General features: G+C 39.8%; 1 protein-coding gene across 2 annotated transcripts in view; it reads left to right on the top strand.

The window, feature by feature from the left end:
• The first annotated feature begins 97 nt into the window (after positions 1 to 97).
• C2CD3 (C2 domain containing 3 centriole elongation regulator) overlaps positions 98 to 21992 on the top strand; it is a 604078-nt gene continuing 582183 nt past the window's right edge. For both annotated transcript variants that reach the window (XM_085623335.1, XM_085623334.1), the window contains exon 1: positions 98 to 408. In XM_085623335.1, the coding sequence (XP_085479461.1) occupies positions 366 to 408 (43 nt within the window). In that variant the 5' untranslated portion in view covers positions 98 to 365. The remainder of the gene's footprint in view (positions 409 to 21992) is intronic.

Below are 21992 nucleotides of genomic sequence, written 5' to 3'. Positions count from 1 at the left end.
GTTAAAATTTACAGTTGATAAAAAGATATAACGTGTAAAAGGATGTTATCAAATATAAAGCCGATTACGTTTATTTAGCATTATAAAAGAAAAAGAGCCTTGCTGTTTTCTCCATTTGAATGTACCTTGTCATAATAAATGAGATGGGTGTACATTTGAAAATGTCCGTCATATTTGCATCGGTACTCTTCACAGTTTAGTCTGTCTTTTGTGTCTTTGGCTCTGTGGCTGCCGGTTGCCGGGGAACGGAGGAGAAGCCTCTTGGTTGCAGAGGGAGGGAAGTTCAGGCTGAAATGTGGAGAATGAGTGGGGCCTGGAGCTGAGTGCAGTCGAAGTACCCGAGTTGTACCGCACCCGCTTTGGAAATGAAGAGCAGAAGGAACCGCAACACCACCAAGAAAAGGACAGGTAAGAAGGGAGAATTCACCACGGTCCTTCTGAACTTCTTTCTTAAAGTGGAATGCAAACTATGTTCTAGCAGATGCAGGAACACAACAGCTCTTACTATTCGAGAGTAGCACACCGTCTGCTGGCATAGTGGCAGGGAGCTATGTCCTGAGCTATAATAACATCCACAGAGACCAATGCAGTCCATTGAACTGGCATTCAGATCGCTGAAATTTCCCAGCAACATGCGTGGGGACAAACGCACAACTAGAACGGACTATATATCCCTTCCTGTCATTCAAAGTGAACAGCACACCCACTGCTCTAGATGCACAGACGTACTGCCCACAGTATGCCGTAGCAACCAGAGTATTGTATTCTAATTTAATTGCATTTACTTAGCTTTCACTTTCATTGGCGAAGCCTTAAAGCCAATTGCAGCGTATACCACGATAATTCAGAACCCAAAGCTAGAGTTTAGTCCTGTGGTATTGTGATGTCAACCATTGTACTGAATGCAATGAAACCAATAATAGAGAAGAAGGCAAAGCAGCATGTGATTTGGACCTTGCTGCACTCTTACAGTAAGGCGTGCAGACGATGGAGGGTAAGGAGAGAGTCAGTCCAGGTAAACAAAGAAGAGGAACAATCAGTATTAAAGGTCCGTTTTTGCATGCGGGGGTTTAAGAACATAGTGGGATGAGACTTTCAAGATAGTGTGCAATCTATGGTGTAAAATTGTTAAAAGAAACATTATTTGCATTTGACGTAACATTGTATTGTAACATGGGCACCGTGTTTACCACAGCATGAGGTGCTCAAACATGTCCCCATGTGAATAGCGCGTTCAGGGGTGTGGTATTTCATAAAATATCTAATTGTCCATGGGGCAGGTTGCTTCATAAATCTACTTCTTCTGTAACAAAATCCTCTTTCCCCTTTGGTGCCATGTGGCACAGTGACAAATTATGGCAGCAATCTCATTATATAAGAGCTCTGATATAGCCTCTCTGATTATGCCAGAGCTCTTAACATAGTAGTATTTGAATACTTGCAATCCCCTTATGTTGCCACGTTTTCGCAGATTTACATATTAGGGCTGAAGGTAATGGTAAGCAATAGTTCCAGGGTTAGAATGCCATTTTGAGTCTGTGCAAAACTACTAACATGCATGTTTTAAGTGTTTTCAACAACTCTTCTCTATTCTTTTCCCATACTGAGAAATGAGGCAAATTTACTCCTGACAATGGCAGACGTAAACCTTCTTCCAGAGTTGGGGAAAAAGTGGTTGGAGGAAAAGTGAACTTGCAAAAACTCAGATTTTCGCATGACCAAATCTACACATGCATATTTGCTCATGCTAAAATGCAGTTCACACATATTTTCTAGGAGTACTATTTCTTGTTCTACTTCCTTAAATTCTTGGGAATTCACGAAAGCCGTATAGCTGCACTTATTGCAAGGACATAGACCATGGGTGCATTTTTTAAACTTTCTTTAATAATTGGGCCCCAAATTTGGTCTGGAGTTGACCGTGACCTCTTATGTTTATTAAAATTCTGTCTCTCCCTCTGTATCGTCTGGCTTCACTGGGAGTGACCGCATTCTGCTCTTTCACAAGGAGCATATCGGCACACACAGTAGTTTTGTTCAGTGCTAGTAACTACTGTGGCAGTGTGCGCTTTTTGAGACCAAAAAACCATTTTTGCTTTTGCCAATGTTTGTTATAATGGCGAGGGCCCGGGAGCTCCCACACAATAAGGTTTTACAATAACCATGCCAAAACAAGTCACACATTGTCCAAAACTAAAAAGCAGACCTACTGGCTTTGCCAATGCTTGTCAATTTTTGTTTCCCATAATCTTATGGAAACTGGTTACTCTGATTTTCCATAATGAATATTTTGGGAAATACTAGCATACATCAATACGAGTTACTAAATGAAGCTGCAAAGAATTGGTACCTGAAATGTAATAGTAGTTTAGCAAAATGTTTTTTTTCCTGCTTTAATTTTTTATAAACATTTTATTTTGAAACCAAAGAATCATCAATCTTGCTTTCAAGCTTCTGCAAATATTTGCATCAAATCAGAGAGCGTTCTGGGAGCATTATAAATAGCCTCATGTTGCTAAACTTAGAATACGTGTGTACACATTTTTACTGGAACTACTGTCAGTAGTGCAGTCCGAGCTTGCATTTACTTCGAGCGCTCACCCTAATAATAAAGGCTTTGCATTAATGAACCATGAATAGAAGTTTGAACGGCGTTAACATATGGGCAAAAATATTACCTTAACTGCAGACAGTTCCCTTCCCTGATTCATAATGTGGTACTGTAAACTGGCAGCCAAAGGGTTTGTGTTGTAGGGGGTTGGGCCTACTTGTCCCAAGGTCAAAATACACTTGAAAACCTGTTGCCCTTGACTCCAAACAATATGTCCCAGGCGTCGGGCCACATCCCTGCACGTTACACCAAATTAAGCAAAATTATGTCTGTCAACAAAAACTTAAAATATAAACCTGCAAAAAGCAGCTACTTGGACATGTAAGGGTAAGGATCAAAACACAAAATATTACTCGATAAGTAAGATTTATGGTTGTATACCGCTTTCTCAAAATTATTAATTTAGTTGTTTATGACTTCATTAAAAGACATCTGGTTACAGCCAGTCTTAAATCGTTTCTTGGACTACTCCTATTTAAAAAAAATCAAAATAGAGCCTTGGAAACACTATATGCTAGATAGGCTTTAATAATTATTCATCCTCGGGAGACCAAAATCCATGTAGTAGTACTGTGACGTTATAAGCTGTGTGTGAAATTGAAAAAGTGACTCCGATATCCTACTAAATTGCACACTGACAACAAGATCGAACTGCACACTCCGAACTGGTGCTCACTAAGAGAATTTCTCCATTCGCGTTGATAGCCCCATGATATTCGCTTTACTTCTTTCACAGAGTGATCTCTGCTCCTCATGCTCTAAGAGCTCCAAAGGCAACTCTACAGTTCTTCCATAACTTCTAGGCCCATTCTCTATTCACAGACGTTTACAAAATGCTTATATTTTTCTCTTTTATCATGCAATATGTCCACAGCCCATGTGGATGATTTGAGTATTGAATTCTTGTGATACAGAACTGCCTGGGCGAGTTGTAAGAACTGACATATGAACATATCAGAAATGCTTTCTTTTAAGAACAAAACTCTATGTTACCTACTAATATTTGCCCCTTTTGTACTATAGTTACCCCGAGAATAAACATTTACTGCTTTATATCCCTCTTGACATATGTCCCTGGGTAATGCCAACTGAATCCTGACACTTGGGTAAGGGGGGTCAGAATAAACCTCTTAGTGGAAAAAATATTCAAGAAAGATACAAATCTTGGTATCCTTCAGGTGTCATGCAGTTAGAACAGGCTATAGTAGTACTAACCGCTTATAAAGGCTGTGGAGCACAAACAGATAGTGCCATTGGTGCATTGTATACTCTTTTGTTCTTATTTATAATTGTGGCCTAGGTTCAAGCAGCAGCCTGTGCCCTGAACATGGCTGAATATCAAATGCTTTGCACATGTCTACTCTGCTTTAACAATTTGATTATGATTTGTGATGACCCATTCTGTACCTTTTGGGGAAAGTTTAGGAATAAAGAGAAATTGCTCAGGATTATGTGAACTCTAGAGTCCCATGTATGATCTGAGTAGAAGATTTCAAGTATTACATTATTCTAGTAAAAGTTGTTGTCAAGTAATTTGATAAATGAAAGATAATCTTTAGTGTTCTAAATTAAAAAGATAGACAAGTCCAAGGAGATTAGGTTCATCAGTGTGCTCAGTATAACAACGTCAATTATGCAATAGTTTTATTTAAAATGGCACATTTTATAAATAAATGAATATCTTTGAGAAGTTTTTGGCAGTCCCCCCAAAGTGACGTTTAGTAGGGTACCAAATTTGAAGAATTGATTAAATGACCTAATACTTTGCCTTTGACAAGGTGGACCATAATCTTTTGGCGGACTGTGTCAGGGCCGCTGGATTGAGGGGCACAGCTCTTGACTGGAGTGTCTCCTTTTTTGGAGCTTGAACTCAGGCAGTCCACCTTACTCCATTCATGTCTTCCCAGGTTTATCTAGGCTGCAGAGTACCTCGGGGATCTGCACTATCCCCTCATCTCTTTAATGTTTACATTCGTCCTCTCATTTATGCACTCCCTAAATACAATAATAGGACAATATACAATTGCTCTTTAAACTAGATAATTCCGCTGAGCAGAAGGAGCATTTTCAAACTACTATGATGTTCATTCAGGAGTGGATGAATGGTAACCATTTGAAATTAAATACAGATAAAATGTTGGTTATCAAAACCAAAAATAGGGTTAGAATACTTGACTGAGTAATTTCTGGCTTGTCCAATTAGGAGTTGCCCCCTCACCAAAGAAAAGTGTAAAAAGCCTTGGAATCACCATTTACTCAGATTTAACTCTGAAACCTCCAATGTGATCAGTCATATCATTTTCTTTTCTAATGCTTCAGAGAATAATGAAAATTGTCGAATTTCTTACCTCTGTGGCTCTTGTTCAGGCTGTTATTGCCCTAGTGCTGTCAAGATTATACCATGCTAATTCTTCAAATGCCAGACTTTCGAAAGGCCTTATTAGAAAACTGCAAATAGTCCAGAATAAGCCGCTTCGCCTGGTCTATTAACAACCTAAATATTGTCATATCACCCCCCATGCTGAAGAATCTTCATTGGTTACCTATTGAACAAAGAATAACTTTCAAGGTTGGTTGCATCATTTTAAAATCTTTGTATTGTAATTTCCCATCCTTTACTCATTCTCTGATTCAGAAGTATACCCCTCTCTGTCCTCTATGTTCTGCCAATCTGAGCTTGCTGTTAGTTCCCAAATTTAAGCGCAAGCACTTGGGTGGGGTCAGATTCCCAGTAGTCGCTCCAAAATTACGGAATGCTTTTCCTTGTGAGATAAAATCTGGCAACAACTATCTATCTTTTGGGAAAACACTGAAAACCTGGCTCTTCAGGTAAGATTACAGTAATTAGGTTCTGGCTAGTTGATGTCTCCTTGGGTTCCTCTAAGCGCCATGAAACCCTTGGTGTACGAGCGCTATATAAATTACAGTACCATAACACCCTTGCCACTTCTGAAGTTGGGGCACTTATCAAAACTGGTTACTTCAAAAACTAAACGGTACATCCACTTGTGGGAGTTATAAAAGTATACTGTGAGCCATGAAAAAGTGATTTATGATTCCCAAGAAAATAAAACATCAGCAGTCACTCAGTGTACCAGTTTCGTTCCAAATTTTGTTATCTCTACACTTCTGAGTATCTGCTATAAAATTTCTAAAGGCAGGGCAAGAGGCAAATGAAAAGTACAATACAGGAACAGTTAAATGCAGTAAATGTGTTTAACATATATCTTGTAGCTATTAATTTTGAAAGATTTTAGAGTAGTTATCCAAGGAATGAAAGTTGTATCGGGTAAAGCAAATATGCCCACCATAACTAGGAGGTAATAGCGAACTGCAGCTTTGACAGTGTGAGTCAGAAATTACTCCAAAACGTTTCATGACTATTGAATGGTTTAAAAAGAGACTAAAGTTTACATTTGGTGAAAAGGAAAGAGGGGGTGTATAGTAAACCAGGCGCATCTACACTTTTACACAGTCTTTAAAATTCTGCTAAATTGTATTGTGGTGCATCAGACAATGGAAACACCCATTTCCCCAGAAAAAAAGCAGATATACAGTTATGCTGACGCACACACTCAATAATAAAGAACAGTGTCAATTATTAGATTCAACAAAAAAAGCATTGGAGCTCCTTCTCTTTTTTTGTCTTCTTTATTTTCTTTGTCTTCCAATCCCAACGCGTTTCGTCGCTATGGTAGTCAACCGTGCGACTTCCTCAGGGCTGGAAGCAACAAATAACTCCCATTGTAATATAGATAACGTACAAATTAATATAAGTCAACAAAACATGATTTTTTAATTTTTTAAAGGCGGAGCCCCTAAAGAAACTCATGCCTAAGGACTTAATGTCATGTTCACATATTAATACTATGTTGAGACAAAATAGATTTTGATAGTGTTTCAAGTACACAGATATACAGGTTATGTCATTATATGATTTCTAATCTCAAGTAGATGTCCAAATTTAGAAAAGACAAAAAATGTCTTGTTATAGAGTACATTTCACACCTTCAGCGTGTAGTGACTGTAATTATTCTAAACACCATCATGCCACCATAGTGTACCATTATATATCACCACATAATAATAACTGGTGGGTACCTCAGATTTCAATTGCCGTTTATGAACCTGAAAATCACCAATGAATAATATCAAGATAAGTTGCGAAACAGATAAGGCATGATATCATAATACGCTGCATCCATTTTCCTTTTAAAGGAAAGCCAATTATCCTACCTTCCGATATCTTCAGATATACATCGTATTAAGTAACAAAGATCTCCACATCTGTAGTGATTTTATCATTAGTATTCGTGTATACGTGCCAGCTCAAATAGTACGTCGCATTTCTCTATTTTTCCTGCAGAGTAAACAAATATACTCACTATGAACTACCCAATAAGATATTTATCGTCTGATGGCGCTTGTTCAGAACACGAACTGGGAGTCGGAGTCACTGATCTTTACATACGAGATACACACACTAGCAAGAATATGTGACATTGCTGCTATTATTGCTGATAAGAAGGGTTGAGATCTGACAGTTATGTACTAACTTTTATATTGTTCTGTATTTGTTATATATTGGTTATTGAGTAGTAGTGGATTGTTTTCACACAAGATAGTGTGTAACTATTGAAAGTATCATCACTCGTGAAACTATTCCTGTTCTAAGATTGCGCCTATTCAGAACGTTAACATGGTGAGGCGTCTTTGACTTCTACAATCGACATATGATGCTAGCGTAGATAATATTTACCGCTATTGCATCAGAGATAAGAAGTGCCGAGATTTGAAAGGTATGTACTACCTGAGACTCATATAGTACTACTAAAGCTTGAAAACTTTACCTTCTGGGATTGAGATTCATTATTATTATTACTCGTGAAACATTTCCCGTTCTAAGATGGCGCCTATTGAGAACGCTAACTTTGGGTAGGCGTCTTTGATTTCTACAATTGGCATATAATGCTAGTGTGGACAATGTCATACCGCCGCTGCATTACTGATAAGAAGTGCCGAGACTTGATAGGTATGTACCCCTTGAAGACCATACGGTACTATTAAAGCTCGAAGATTTTATCTTTTGGGATTGAGATTCAATATTATTTTTATTATTTACTCGTAGGCCCCCGTACTCCAGTGACACGAACCTTAAACTTGTTTCTTTAATTGGCATAATCGAATGGAATTATGAATACGTTTTGCGGCCCTTTATACTGAAATGCTAATAACGGACGAGGTAAGAGCATTGATTAATGTCTAGTGTCCAGCACAATAGGGTTACAAGTGAGTGGATATCAGACGATAAATATCTTATTGGGTAGTTCATAATGAGTATATTTGTTTACTCTGCAGGAAAAATAGAGAAATGCGACGTACTATTTGAGCTGGCACGTATACACGAATACTAATAATAAAATCACTACAGATGTGGAGATCTTTGTTACTCAATACGATGTATATCTGAAGATATCGGAAGGTAGGATAATTGGCTTTCCTTTAAAAGGAAAATGGATGCAGCGTATTATGATATCTTGCCTTATGTGTTTGGCAACTTATCTTGATATTATTCATTGGTGATTTTCAGGTTCATAAACGGCAATTGAAATCTGAGGTACCCACCAGTTATTACTATGTGGTGATATATAATGGTACACTATGGTGGCATGATGGTGTTGAGAATAATTACAGTCACTACACGCTGAAGGTGTGAAATGTACTCTATAACAAGAAATGTTTTGTCTTTTCGAAATTTGGACATCTACTTGAGATTAGAAGTCTTATAATGACATAACCTGTATATCTGTGTACTTGAAACACTATCAAAATCTATTTTGTCTCAACATGGTATTAATATGTGAACATGACATTAAGTCCTTAGGCATGAGTTTCTTTAGGGGCTCCCCCTTTAAAAAATTAAAAAATCATATGTTTTGTTGACTTGTATTAATTTGTATGTTATCTATATTACAATGGAAGTTATTGTTGCTACCAGCCCTGACAAAGTCGCACGGTTGACTACCATAGCGACGAAACGCGTTGGGATTGGAAGACAAAGAAAATAAAGAAGACAGAAAAAGAGAAGGAGCTCCAATTTTTTGTTGAATCTAATAATTGACTCTGTTCTTTATTATTGAGTGTGTGCATCAGCATAACTGTATAAAGTTTACATTTGATTCTTTGATGATGTGTATTTTTCTAATGTGCAAAAGGAGTTGAGTTTCAAAATTAAATGTTGGTCAAGATGTTGTTTGAAGAAAGAATGCATTTATTCAACATGCATCTCTGAGACGGGGATTGTCTGGTTTCATATTACATTATTTACTGACAAGGTAATCAATTGTAAGGTGTGTCATTTGAGTCAATAGATGCATACTAATTGAGTGCCATTGGAAACTATAACTGGAACACACATTAACGTTCAGCTAAATATGATTTAGAACCATTTCACATTATTGGTATTGTATTCTTTGGTTAAGTTAGCTAAAATGGAATCACAAACAGTGAACCACGGTTTTACGAAATATTTTAAAAAATAAATATCAAAAATAGATTAACAAAATGTACATTGTCATTTTATATGAACGGCATATGTGTTTGTTCAATGCATCGGTTTGTTGGTCAACTGCAGAGATGGTTTAATTAGTCCACATACAAAATGCCGTCACAGTAATTAAAAAAAATATTTCCAATAAATTGCTCCAGCAAGAATTCCGCAGCAGTCTTATTGACCCTTAGGTCAACTGCCAAAATCCACTGCAATATTTAGCCATGTCATTTTTTGGTTATGGAGGAATGAACGCTTCCTATTTTATTTGTCCACTTTCTGCATATATGTAACTGTTTACATAATCTTTTAAATTCATGAAGCCATCCATGGCCACCAGTATCTGCTTTTCCATTACTTTTTTGTGATTTCACGCCCAAGAGCCCCTGAGGTGGCATTTTACCATCTTGTCGTCTAAACAGATGCATAGCAATTGTGCAACCAAAGAATAGAGAGAGATCAATCCAAAGATACAAAATGAGCCATCAGTTTTGTTTGAATTAAAATTAAAAAAAGGCATGCAACCAAAAGGAAACAGATTTTCATTTACCAGAAACCTCATGTTTACACTCACTTTCATTGCCTGGTTTGCGATCAAATATTTCTCAGGACCACAGGGGTTTTATTTATTAATGTGCAGTTTCCTGGTTTGTGCCATAAAGCCATTAAAAATGGAATGAGTGTGTGTCGTTTGACGTGATCGATGCCACTCACTTCAGTCACACAAGGAGGTAAAGACCTGTAGGGATAGGCTGTGGTTAGGTCGTTTATTTTGGTTGTACAGGAAAACAAACAAGGTCCAATGTGACGCTGTTCCTCCTGGTTGGGCTTCTCCCGTCTTCACCAAGAGTTCCATCAAAAAGAGGGAGGGGAGTTGCTGTTGTCTTGCTTTTGCCGTCGTCCCAAGACTCGCAACCGAAAGGGGAAACCAAACAAAACAATACGGGTTCAGTCCTACGGAAGGGTGATGCTTCCTGGCAGTGGGAAAGGGTGTGAGGGAAGATTCACCTACAACCCGGCACCGTGTGAGTTCTAGCGTGTCCTCCCTTTATATAGATTCCCTCCCCTGCCCGTGCCCTGAAAACCCCTTGAGTTTTGCCCGTACTTTGTGGAGCCATCCTCCTCCAGGAGAGTGGCGGGGCGAGGAGCAGTCTTGTTGGCCTTGACGTCCGAATCAGGGGCAGCGTCTTCGGTCTGCTCTCTCTCCGGCTCCTCCGATTCCTTCGGCTTCCGCGTCTATATAATGTGCAATCCTTTCCCTGTCTGCTATGAAGATGAAGCTTCTATTGGAGTTAGAGCTGTGAGCCTTAGGATGATCTCCTCCCACACGTCATACTTTCACTCTTCCCCTTTTTGCGGATCTCGTTTTGCTGGCCTTATGACTCTGCAAACTTTACCACTGCTAGTCCGTGCTAAAGTGCTGGTGCTCTCTTCTTAAAACATGATCGAATTGGCTTATACCCGAATGTCACATTTAATTTACTTGTAAGTCCCTAGTAGAGTGGTACCACTTATACCCAGGGTCAGTAAATTAAATACTACTAGTGGGACTACAGCACTAATTGTGCACCTGCTTAAGTAGCCCTTCTAAACATGTCTTGGTCCTGCTATTGCAGCCTGTCTGTGCCGTTTTAAACTGCCTTTTCAACCTGGCAAAATAAACCTTCTGCCAGGCCCAAACCTTTCTTTTTAATACATATGTCACTGTAGAGTAGTCCCTGAACAGCCCAGAGTGCAATGTGCAGTGTATTTAAAAAGTAGGACATGTACTTTTAATTTTTGCATGTCCAGGTAGTGAAAACCTCCTAAACTTGTTTTTCACTACTGCAAGGCCTACCTTTCCCATAGGATAACATTGGTGTTACCTTTTTATATTTAATAAGCTGTAACTTCCAATTGGGAGCAGGTGGACAGGTAGAGTTTGGTGTTTGAAGAATTGTAATTAAAAGCCCTCTTTAATGGTGAAGTCGAATTTTTTTATCACAATTCTGAAAATGACACTTTTAGAAAGATGGCATTTTCTTGTCCCAGTCATTTGGTGTCTGCTGCCTGAATCCGTGGTCACGTTACTAGGTGTAGTCGGCAGTTGGTCTTTGGTTATTGTTCCAAGACAGCGAGACAAAGGAAAGCTAGGTGTAGGCAAGAAAGGCAACTTTGAGTTAACGGGGATAGGGACTGTCACCTACAACACTTGCACATCACAAAGGCTCCGCCTGAGCACTCTCACAAAGGGGTTTGACACTAGTCTATTGTGACCCGAGACAATCTGGGGCCCGGGTAGGGATACAGGAAATTCAAGCACCTCTGGAGGTGGAATCCTCTGGAAACTTCTCCCATTTCAAAGTGAGCACCAGGTATAAATATTGGACCTCAGAGTCTTCAGTACACTTCTGTACCTGTAGACTCTGCCAGGAAGAAGGACTGCTGTGCTGCTGAAAGAACTGACACGCTGCTAGACTGCTGCTCTGAAGGACTATTGCCCTGCTGTGCTGACCTGCCCTCCATTCCTTATCTCTTGCCTGGGTGAAAAGGACTGAACCTGCAACTTTTAACCCAGTACCCTAGAGAGACTCCAAGGGCTAGTTGGGTGGTCTCCTGATAAGAAGCCTCAGGGACATAACCGGCTTCCAACAACCATGAACCCAGTACTTGGACTCTGCCATCTGTGAGTCCTACCCTGCCAAGTGGTGCTAACCCATCTGGACCCTTGGAAGTGGGCCTGAAGGTGCTCTGCCACCCTATCTGCGAACCCAGCTGAACCAACGGCTCTCCTCTGCTGTGCGGGACAATCATGAGAAAAACTAACACATTGCCTCCGCTTCGTTGACTTTCTCTCGCAAGGACTTCACATTGCCCTTGTAGCCCCAAGCCTTATCAGAACCACCACTGTGTAACGCATCCCCACCCGACGCAGGCTCTCGCATTGCAAGCCTCTCATCGATGGCAGCCTTGACGACGACGCTGGGCTTCACATCGTGGGCCCCGCAGCTTTTTCGGAACCTTCCAGAGCGCAATGCATCCTCGACACAGGACTTCGTACTGCAAGCCCCCTTGTCGACTGCCTCCTCGATGTCAATGTAGGACCTCGCCTCGCAGCTCCTCTGAACCAAAGCTGTGCGACTCATCTCCGATCCAGACCTTCGATCTCCTCGGCTGCACTACGCCTGGTCTCCACAACTCTTTGCAACCAGGATTCAAGGTACTCTTGTTCAGCGGGCCTAACCGGGTCCCTGTAGCGGGCCTGTGCTCCATCACGAATGGCGTAAACTTGTGACTTTATGCACCGGGTTGTATGCAATTTCATAGAGAAACAGTTTCATGGGATACCGTTTCTGAGAAATCCTTTCATCTAAAATGTTTAATGGAAAATTTCAGAATGCATGGAATTTACCTTTTCATAGAAACCAATTCATAGAATGTCTTTTTGCTCGAAATTTCCCTTGAATACTTTTTTAATTTGCAGGTCTTGCTTTCAGAAACAGTTTTGTCGGAGATATTTATTTCAGTCCTTTACTTCAGGAGCCATTATATCATAATTATATCTTTTACATTGTCAAACAATAATTTGGATGCTTTTAATTCGCTGACCCATCACCACCTGTTAACACCGTCCATCGCTAACCCCTCACAACTCCTAAACACCATAATTTCCTTCCCCCAAAAAACACTCACCACCCCTAAACTACACTCCTCCCTGAAGCCTAAAGCCCTTTCTACCCTAAAAATCCACCATCCCTGAACGATAAAATCACTCACTACCTCTAACTCCACCCATTCAGAAACCCTAGAAAACCCTATCTACTTCTAAACCCCACCATCTCATACCCCTTAAAACACCTCAGCACACCCAATCTCCACCCATCCCTGAACCCTAAAAAAAACCCTCACCGTCCTTAAACAACAGCCATCCACGGCCCATAAGGACTCTTCATCGCCCTAAACTAGTCATCCCTGAGTCCTAATAAACCCTTTCTACATCTGAACTCCACCATCCCTGAATTCTTAAAACCTTTCGCCATCCTAAACTCCATCCGAACCTGAACCCTAAAATCTCTTCGCCACCTCAGCCGCTACCCATAATGGAACCATAAAAACCATCACCAGCCCTAAACTCCGTCCATCCATGAACTCTAATACCCTCAACACCCTTACACTCCACCCATCCCTGAAAATTAAAAACACCTACACACCACTCATCCATGAACCTTAAAAAACCCTCACCATCCCTACACTCCACCCATCCCTAAACCCTATGAACCCATTTCTGTGCCCAAACTCCAATTATTCCTGACCCGTAAAAACCCTCATCAACCTAAACATTACCAATCCCTGAGCCCCAAAACCCCACAGTAGGCCTAAACTCCACCCAAGTTTAATGTAATGTTGAATTCTTCCTTAAAATTATGTTTTCTTTAATTTTTGATCTTGTTATCTTACATTAAATTTGTCTTTCCTTAAAATTGTCTTTCCATGGTTTCCTCCAATGTAGTTTATCAGTTTTTGTTAATTAATTCACACACATCATATCCACATTGGTGCTTTGTGGCGAGATTTTAACTTGCATCTCTGGTTTTACTGATGGAATTTTTGTCATTTTGGTCTTAAATCACTTATTACGTTTTCCTCTATTTTTTCTAAATGGGAGTGGGATTTTTCCTCCGCTGTTTCACTTTATTACTGTTTGAAGTGCTGCATTAATACTTTACACATTGACTCTAAATTAACCTATACTGCTCTGTGTCTAGCTACCGGAGGGTTAAACACAGGTTATTTTAGGGTTTGCTTGTGAAGGATTTTGGTTTCTGCTTGACTAGGGTTTTAATCCCCTCAACCAGTCACCCAATTACTTTCAATCTGAAATTAACGGCCATTTTTGTCCCTTCCTTCTCTTTTTTTTTTTTTTTATTTTTTTTTATTATTGAATCATCATCAATCTTTACAACTGTAATCATACATATTTCGAGACTTAAATTGATCATATAGCACAAAGAAAGGTAAATGAAGGAGAGTAGAAATAGATACGCAGAAGAGAGTAAGAGATACCGAAGCGTGGCACATACAAAGAGACAAATAAGAATTCAGCCCAGTCTTAATGATGAGATCAGTATACCAATCTTTCAATCCGTCTAATATCGTTTATCATTCCATCCTTGATTGCCATTCAGCTATTGGTGCCCAGATTTGATTTCCCAATTTTTTAACTTCCTTCCCCTTTTGTCATAGAGTGCTTTTTCTAAAGTATATATAGCCAGGATGCGCGATAACCACTGATGAAACGTAGGTGGATTTGGATCTTTCCATAGAGATGCTATACACAGTCGACTTACAGTCATAGCCAAAAATAAAAATTCATAACATGCTACGTCAGTGCCGTCTTTAACCACCCCTAATACCATAACTTCATCTGTTAATCTGATAGAGATCCCAAGTGCCCTATCCATAAATTGTTCTATCAGTTGTTTATACAGATCTAGCTTAGGGCACGCAGCAAACATATGGATAGTGTCTGCCTGCGTACTCTGACATCTAGGACAGGTTATACCACTTGTTCCGCCCCAGCAAGCTATTCTATAAGGGGTATGATATAGTTCAAAAAAAGTCTTGTAATATTGAGTTTGCAAGTTTGCGACTCTTAGAATTGTGTTAGCAAGTTTTAACGACTTTTCAGGTTCGGTCTTTTCTAAATTTAACTTTCTTCTCCATTTCTCATAAGTATTTACTTGATCATCCTTTTTATGCAGACAGATTACTTTATATAACTGAGTTATTGTGCAGCTCCCTTCGCTTCTGATCAGCTCCATTATTTCTTCTTTCTTAAAATGCATATTGCCTGCTTGTTTTTTTGATAATACTGATCTGATCTGCAAGTATTTGAAGAAGTCTTTACTCTCTATTTTATATTCTCGTTGTATTTTTTCAAAAACCATAATACCCGTACTATCAATGAGATCTCCGATTACTTTGACCCCTAGATTATCCCAGCGTTTCATTACTGGGTCGTGGAACACTCCTGGCATAGCCGGATTCTTATAAAGAGGGGTATAAAAATTCATTCTTCCCATAGCTATCTTTTTCCGGACCATCGACCATACTGACCAAGCTCCCCCCAAAGTCTTAAACCTGGTTTTTTTATAATAGTTTGGGTCATAGCACAATAACGATCCTTTAGATCCCTCCAGTATCAATTCGTAGATATCTGGGATATCACCATTATCTCTCCACCTGTCTTTTATACTCCCTCCCAATAATCCCTTTATGTACTGCAGAGCTGCAGCAAGATAATAAGCCTTGAAGTCCGGGGTTGCTAACCCTCCCCTTTCTCTTGATAGGGAAAGAAATGCGATAGCCCTGCGTGTTTTGCCTTTTGCCCATATAAATCGATTAGCAATCCCATCGAGTTCTTTAAACCATGCATTGCCAAATCTTAACGGGATAGTGCGAAATAGATACAATACTTTAGGCAGAAAATTCATTTTTATTACGTTGGATCGGCCTATCGTTGTTAAATGTAAATTATTTATTTTGTCTAAACTTTCCTTAGCTTTCTTTATCACAGGGCCTAGATTTTCTTCCACTATCTTAGTTATTTCTGCTGTTATGGTAATTCCAAGGTAGGTTGCACCCTTTGTTACTCTACTGTCGGTTGACACAGCATATTCGTTTACCACTATCTGGGTCTTCCCTGCGTTTAATTTATACCCCGATAAGGACCCGAAAGACCTTGCTTCCCTCTCTATTTCTCCTAATGCTGTTGTAGGATCAGATGTAGTGATAGCAAGATCATCCGCATACCCCAATATTTTAGTGACATATCCATTTAAGATTATCGGAGGAATACTTCCATTTAGCTCTATTCTTCTTATAAATGGATCGATATATAAGGCAAAAAGTAGTGGAGAGCAGGGGCAGCCTTGTCTCGTCCCTCGTTTGATCTTTATTAAATCGCTCTCTACCCCCATTACCCTCAGCCTGATAGTGGGTTTTTTATATAGAACTTTCAATGCCTCAATACAGCCATTTCCCAATTTTGCTTTATGAAGTACTGTCCAGAGGAAATCCCACGAGACCCTATCAAACGCTTTCTCAGCATCTAGTAGTATCCAGGCCATAGGGTCCCGTGAGACTGCCGTACCATCAAACAGAGTGCAGACTCTCCTTATATGATCTGCCGTTCCTCTTCCGGGTATAAATCCGTGTTGTCGAGGGGAGACAATCTTGCCGACAATCATACTCAGCCTATTAGCTAAGATCTTAGAGTATATTTTAGAGTCACTATTCAAGAGGCTGATTGGCCTATACGACCCAGGATCTTCAGAGGGTTTATTCTTCTTAAGAAAAACTACCATAGTTGCCTCCCCCCAAGTACTAGGTGGTGTTGCCCCCCCTTGTACAGCGGCCATTAGCTTGAGGATATCTGACTGTAAAATATGAAGACATTTTTTATAAAACTCCATTGGAATTGAATCCGGTCCGACTGCTTTTCCGGCAGGGAGTTCTTTGACCGCTGTCTGTATTTCTTCTACAGTAAACCCTAATTCTAGATCATTTTTATCCTCTATTGATAGTCCCTCGACTAGTGCTGAATCTAAGTAACGCACTATCTCTGCGTCGTCAGGTTTGAGATCATTGGAGTATATTGCTTGATAAAAATCGTGCATGACTGTGCAAATCTCTTTAGGCGTTGTAGCGATAGCACCTGTACTAGATATCAATTTTTTTATATCTCCTTTGGTGATTGCTTGACGAGTTCTGATTGCTAAGAGTTTCCCAATTTGCTCGCTAAACTCATATTGAACTTGTCTCCAGGCCAGATATTTCCCAGTGGCTCTTGTTGCAAATATTTCCCCAACTGCAGATTTAGCTATCGATAATCTCTGTTCTATCTCTGACAGATCTGATTTTTTTTCGCTAATTGCCTTTGTTAGTTCTTCTTCTAGGGCGGCAACGGCTCTGATCTTTCCATGGATCTCTTCCCTATTCACTTTGTTCCGTCTGACAGAGTAGCTAGTGGTCTCTCCCCTGATGCCCGCTTTCATAGTGTCCCATACCACCGCTAATGAAGCGGAGCCTCTGTTTATCTCTAGAAACTCCCTGAGCCAATCTTCCATATGTTTAATATAATTATTATCTAATAGCAATGCTCTCTCGAAAGTCCAGCTTCTTCTTTCCTTTTGGACATTAGGCCATGCTATGTCTAGAATTAAAGGATTATGATCTGACATCACCCTCGGCAGTCTAGATATTGTAGTGATAGTAATTAGCGAGGGTGATATTAGAAAATAATCCAGTCGTGCCGCCCTCTTATGTGGTATTGAATAATAGGTGATGCCACCCCCCGGAGGATTATCCTGCTCCCACCTGTCGATCAATCCGTTGTCTCGCATTAATTGAATCAGAGCTCTGTGGCTTTTTTTTTTCCTTCCAGTGAATTTATCAGGTTCGTTTGGCCACAGGCCGCCTAGCCCATTTAGATTCAGATCCCCGCACAGAATGATTGGCAAGGGCCAGCTGGTTAATTGGGCATTAATATTATTTATCATCTCTGGATCATCTTCTGTTGATGCGTATACGGAGCATAGCGTAAAGTTATGCCCCTGTGTTTGACACTCAGCTAGAACCCACCGTCCATATTTATCTGCCTGCTGCCTAGTTGATGTGATCGTATTTGCCCGAATTAATATAGCCACACCCCGAGTTCTGACTCCTTGTTTTGTACATGTTAATAATTGAAATCCCAATTGTCCCAATAGATGCTTCTGGGACCACTCTATGTGTGTTTCTTGCAGGCATAAAATATCTGTGTGTACATATTTTAAATACTCTTTCAAATCTCTGCGTTTTTTTGCATTATTTAACCCACATATATTTATGGTAACTATCCGCATAATTTTTGATTTATTCTCCTATTTCTCCCCCTCTTGGAAATGCAGTATTGTGTAAACTTGAAAGTTGATGATGATTCTTTTTTTTCCCTTCCTTCTCACTCAAAGGATTCACTTGGCAAATATACATTCGGGCCCAAGCCTATTCCGGGCAGATGCTTTGGTTCATCCCCAGCTAGGAAGCCACTGTAACCTTCAAAATCTTAAGAATTAAGACAATGATCTTTACCCCATTTTCCCAAAAACATTTCATGCTTCCCAACTCATTTTAAAATCAAGATACTGCTGTTAAAGGCAAATAGATGATTAAGAAAGTCTTCTCAAAAGAGCTTCTTTTGTTTTGACCAAATAACACATGCAATCCATTTAATCTCAAAGATGATATTATAGTGAAGTTCTTTGTGCACAGCCTATGAAAATACCAAGCCTCTCCTACGTGGAATCAATAATTTTGAAAGTAACAGAATGCACTTGTTTTCATTCACACCTCCAATGTGCTGTGTTAAATATTTTCTGTTGAAATTAATTCTTAAGTCTTGCAGGAGTTCTTTGCAGCCATTGTATTTCACAGTGGTACAATAGTCAAGTTGCAAAACCACTTTCTGTTTTAAATTTACTTATTTGTTTCTATAGTTGAATACCACACTTACGTCCTTCTCAACTCTAAAGCCACAAAAGGGGTTGTTTATTTTTTTACCAGTATGCTTATTTTTGTGAGATCAATTTACAGATTATGATATTAGATTTACCAAACTTGAGGCGCCACACACAATCGTGTCTAACCCTTCTTTAATGGCAGGTTGCAGGGAAATCACCATCTCTTCCAATAGTCAAGTGTTCACCAAACATGTTTCGGGCTTTCAAGCCCTTTTTCACTGGAATCCATTGGGGGCACAGCTGCATCTTGGGCGCTCCGTGTGCGAAGCGCACCGAGCGCACTTAGCATTTAAAAAACCGTACAAATTCACTGAAAAAACCATAGGTTTCACACACGTTATAGTTACGAATTAGCATTTAAAAAACCTTGCAAATTCACTTAAAAAACCATAGGTTTCACACATGTTATAGTTAGCTGGACATTTCACTCGTAAAAAACCAATGAAATTCCCCCGTTATAGTTAGTGCAGGCAACTATAACTCACGCGACCGCAATCCTCTGCTGATGACGTCAGATATTACATCACTGATGACATATGTGTCTTTATGAAAAATAAATATTTGTAATATATGTATAGCTAAAGATTAATGGAAGAAGACATGGGTAAATAAGTGTCTAAATACAGTGATGGAATATCTGACGTCATCAGCAGAGGATTGCGGTCGCGTGAGTTATAGTTGCCTGCACTAACTATAACGGGGGAATTTCATTTGTTTTTTACGAGTGAAATGTCCAGCTAACTATAACATGTGTGAAACGTATGGTTTTTTAAGTGAATTTGCTAGGTTTTTTAAATGCTAATTCGTAACTATAACGTGTATATATATATATATATATATATATATATAGACAAAGTCCTGAACTCCCCAATGAAACAAAGGGAGTTGAAAGCAGGTATGGACCTCTCCACCATGCACAACGCTGACGTCCAAAAGTAAAGACAACAAACGGTTCCAAAGTTTCAATTCCGACGTTTTAATTCATTTTGTCAGACAAGTGTCCGCCTCAGACGCGTTTCGATCGCCTCCGCGATCTTGATCACCTGACGCGCTGGTGCCGGACCTTCCATTTTAAAATCAAATTCACCCAATCATGATGCTCAATGGTAATAGACATAAATAAAATACTACAAACCAAGAGTGTGTTCTCTTAGAGAAGTACCGAGAATCAATCAGAAACATTAATGACCGGGTTAGTATATCAAATTAATACATAAAATGCAGCAAAGCAGATCATAGCAAACAAACGTGTTCTTCTGACTGCACTGAGAGATTTGAGCTAATGGGGCATGGCCATGGCGCCGCTTTTCTTTTTCTTATGTCACGCAGATCCAGCTACGCCGGCCGGGCATTGCGGTGGTCTCATGGGCTTGCTTACATTTGTGCACCGGAAATACCGGGTACGAAGCAGTCGTCATTTCGTTAGGGCAGTTGTCATTTGCTGGTTTCTGCACACCGTTGCAGCTTCTGCCGCGCTCTGAGCCCTCTATCTTTGACGAAGTTTAAATCCTGTTTCCCCCGTTTGTGTCTCTTTTCTTTGCCGCGTGCTGTGTGCAGAATTACGCTGCCAGCTGATGCCCTAAAGAAATGCGGATAGAAAACTGCGGCGCATCGCTGCTCTCAAGGTGATAAACGTATATTATATAGAACACCCAGGAGTTGCTGTTTCTCTTTATTTTATGCATGTGCTTGATTTACGGTGGAAGAAAGTAGATAATCATGTAATCATTTTGATTTCATAATCAAACTCCAGGGCTTTTCACACGCTATGCCTCTGGAATTGCATTATTTCGATTTATTTTTTATGTAGGAAATGTTATTGGACCATTCTACATGTGGAAATCTATAGAGCTGGCATTTGAAGGTGAGTGGGGAGATGGGAAGTATTTGCGCCAGCCAGCATCTGGACACTTACTGGATTGTTCACTGTTGTTCACTGCTCAACAAGCACTTTTCACACTGCCTCCATAAACAAGCATTTACAATGCAATAGGTCTCGCATTTGCAAGAGTTTAAGCTGTTGGCATTGTAAATGGCAGTGCCTTTTATTTATCAGTACAACCGTACCTTCTCAGGAATGGCACCAAGAATCTGGAATGCTTTACCATCCGAAACTAGACTTAACCCCTCTATTGTCTCATTCAAAAAGGAAGTAAAATCAATTCTCATGGCCAAATTCACCTGATTAAGGCCCATTGTTTTGTGACGAACTAATACAGCGCGGCCATTACCCTGACTAGGACAAGGGACCTACTAAGCAATCTGGACATCCCATCTTCCTGTTTGTCACATGAGAATAGCGTCCTATTGTACCTGATCACCTTGCTTTTGTCACATGTTTTGTATATAGATGCTTCAATTCGTCTTTGGTTTATGTATAATATTTTATTTACTGTTAAGCGCTCTGATACCCGCAAGGGTCTTGTCCGCGTTCTATAAAACTTTCAAATAAATAAATAAATAAAATACAAGGCAAGTGCCCCTAAATACTAAAATGCTAATTTACAAATCATAACCACGGCTTGCATGTTTCTGAAAAAAACAACAATTCATTTCTGGAATCTAAACGCAACACACTCTTGATCATTAATTGTCAAAATAAGACCAACACAAGAGAAGAGCCGTGAAGAAAGATAAAAGAAAAATTAGAAAGCACATATAGGGATGAAGAAAAATAAATACAAAAAGGGAAGTGAGTAAGAGGTAGAGCAAGAAGCATTGGAGTGAATACTCAAACTATACAAGGCTGCCAGTGGCAAGAAACCGCTAGTAGATGTTACAAATACTGTTAGATCAACTACATTTAGGGAAAAGTATAAAGACCACAATGAAACAGATATTTACAGAAAGTTGTGCAAATCCTCACTCGTGTTCATCCCATTGGGCATCTTGGTATCGAGTAATAGGATGAAGGAGGATTCTAACTGGCGTAGTTGTTTTTCTCTGTTGCCCCCCCGAATTGAAGGTGGTACTGCCCCAATCACAAAATATGTTAAGTCACTGATCTTATTAGCATGAATAGCTTTGAAGTGTCGGGCAACAGGATATGTGGGGTCCGAGTTAACAATCGCACGAAGGTGTTGCAAAATGCGGTTGAAAACCGGTAGTTTGGTGCTCCCCACATATCTCAAATGGCAGGTACACTCTAACACATAGACCGCAAAGTCAGTGCGGCACGTGAAATGTTGTTTGATTTGTACCGGAACATTGCTAAATGCAGTGCAGTATTCGGAAACATTAATTCCGAATTTGCACGCACGGCATGAAGCACATTTGAAAAAACCAAAACGTG

This window comes from Triturus cristatus, chromosome 8, assembly GCF_964204655.1.
Source record: "Triturus cristatus chromosome 8, aTriCri1.1, whole genome shotgun sequence".
NCBI classification, from domain to species: domain Eukaryota; kingdom Metazoa; phylum Chordata; class Amphibia; order Caudata; family Salamandridae; genus Triturus; species Triturus cristatus.
Note: the sequence above shows the minus strand (reverse complement) of the source record. Positions and strands in the feature narration are given on the sequence as shown.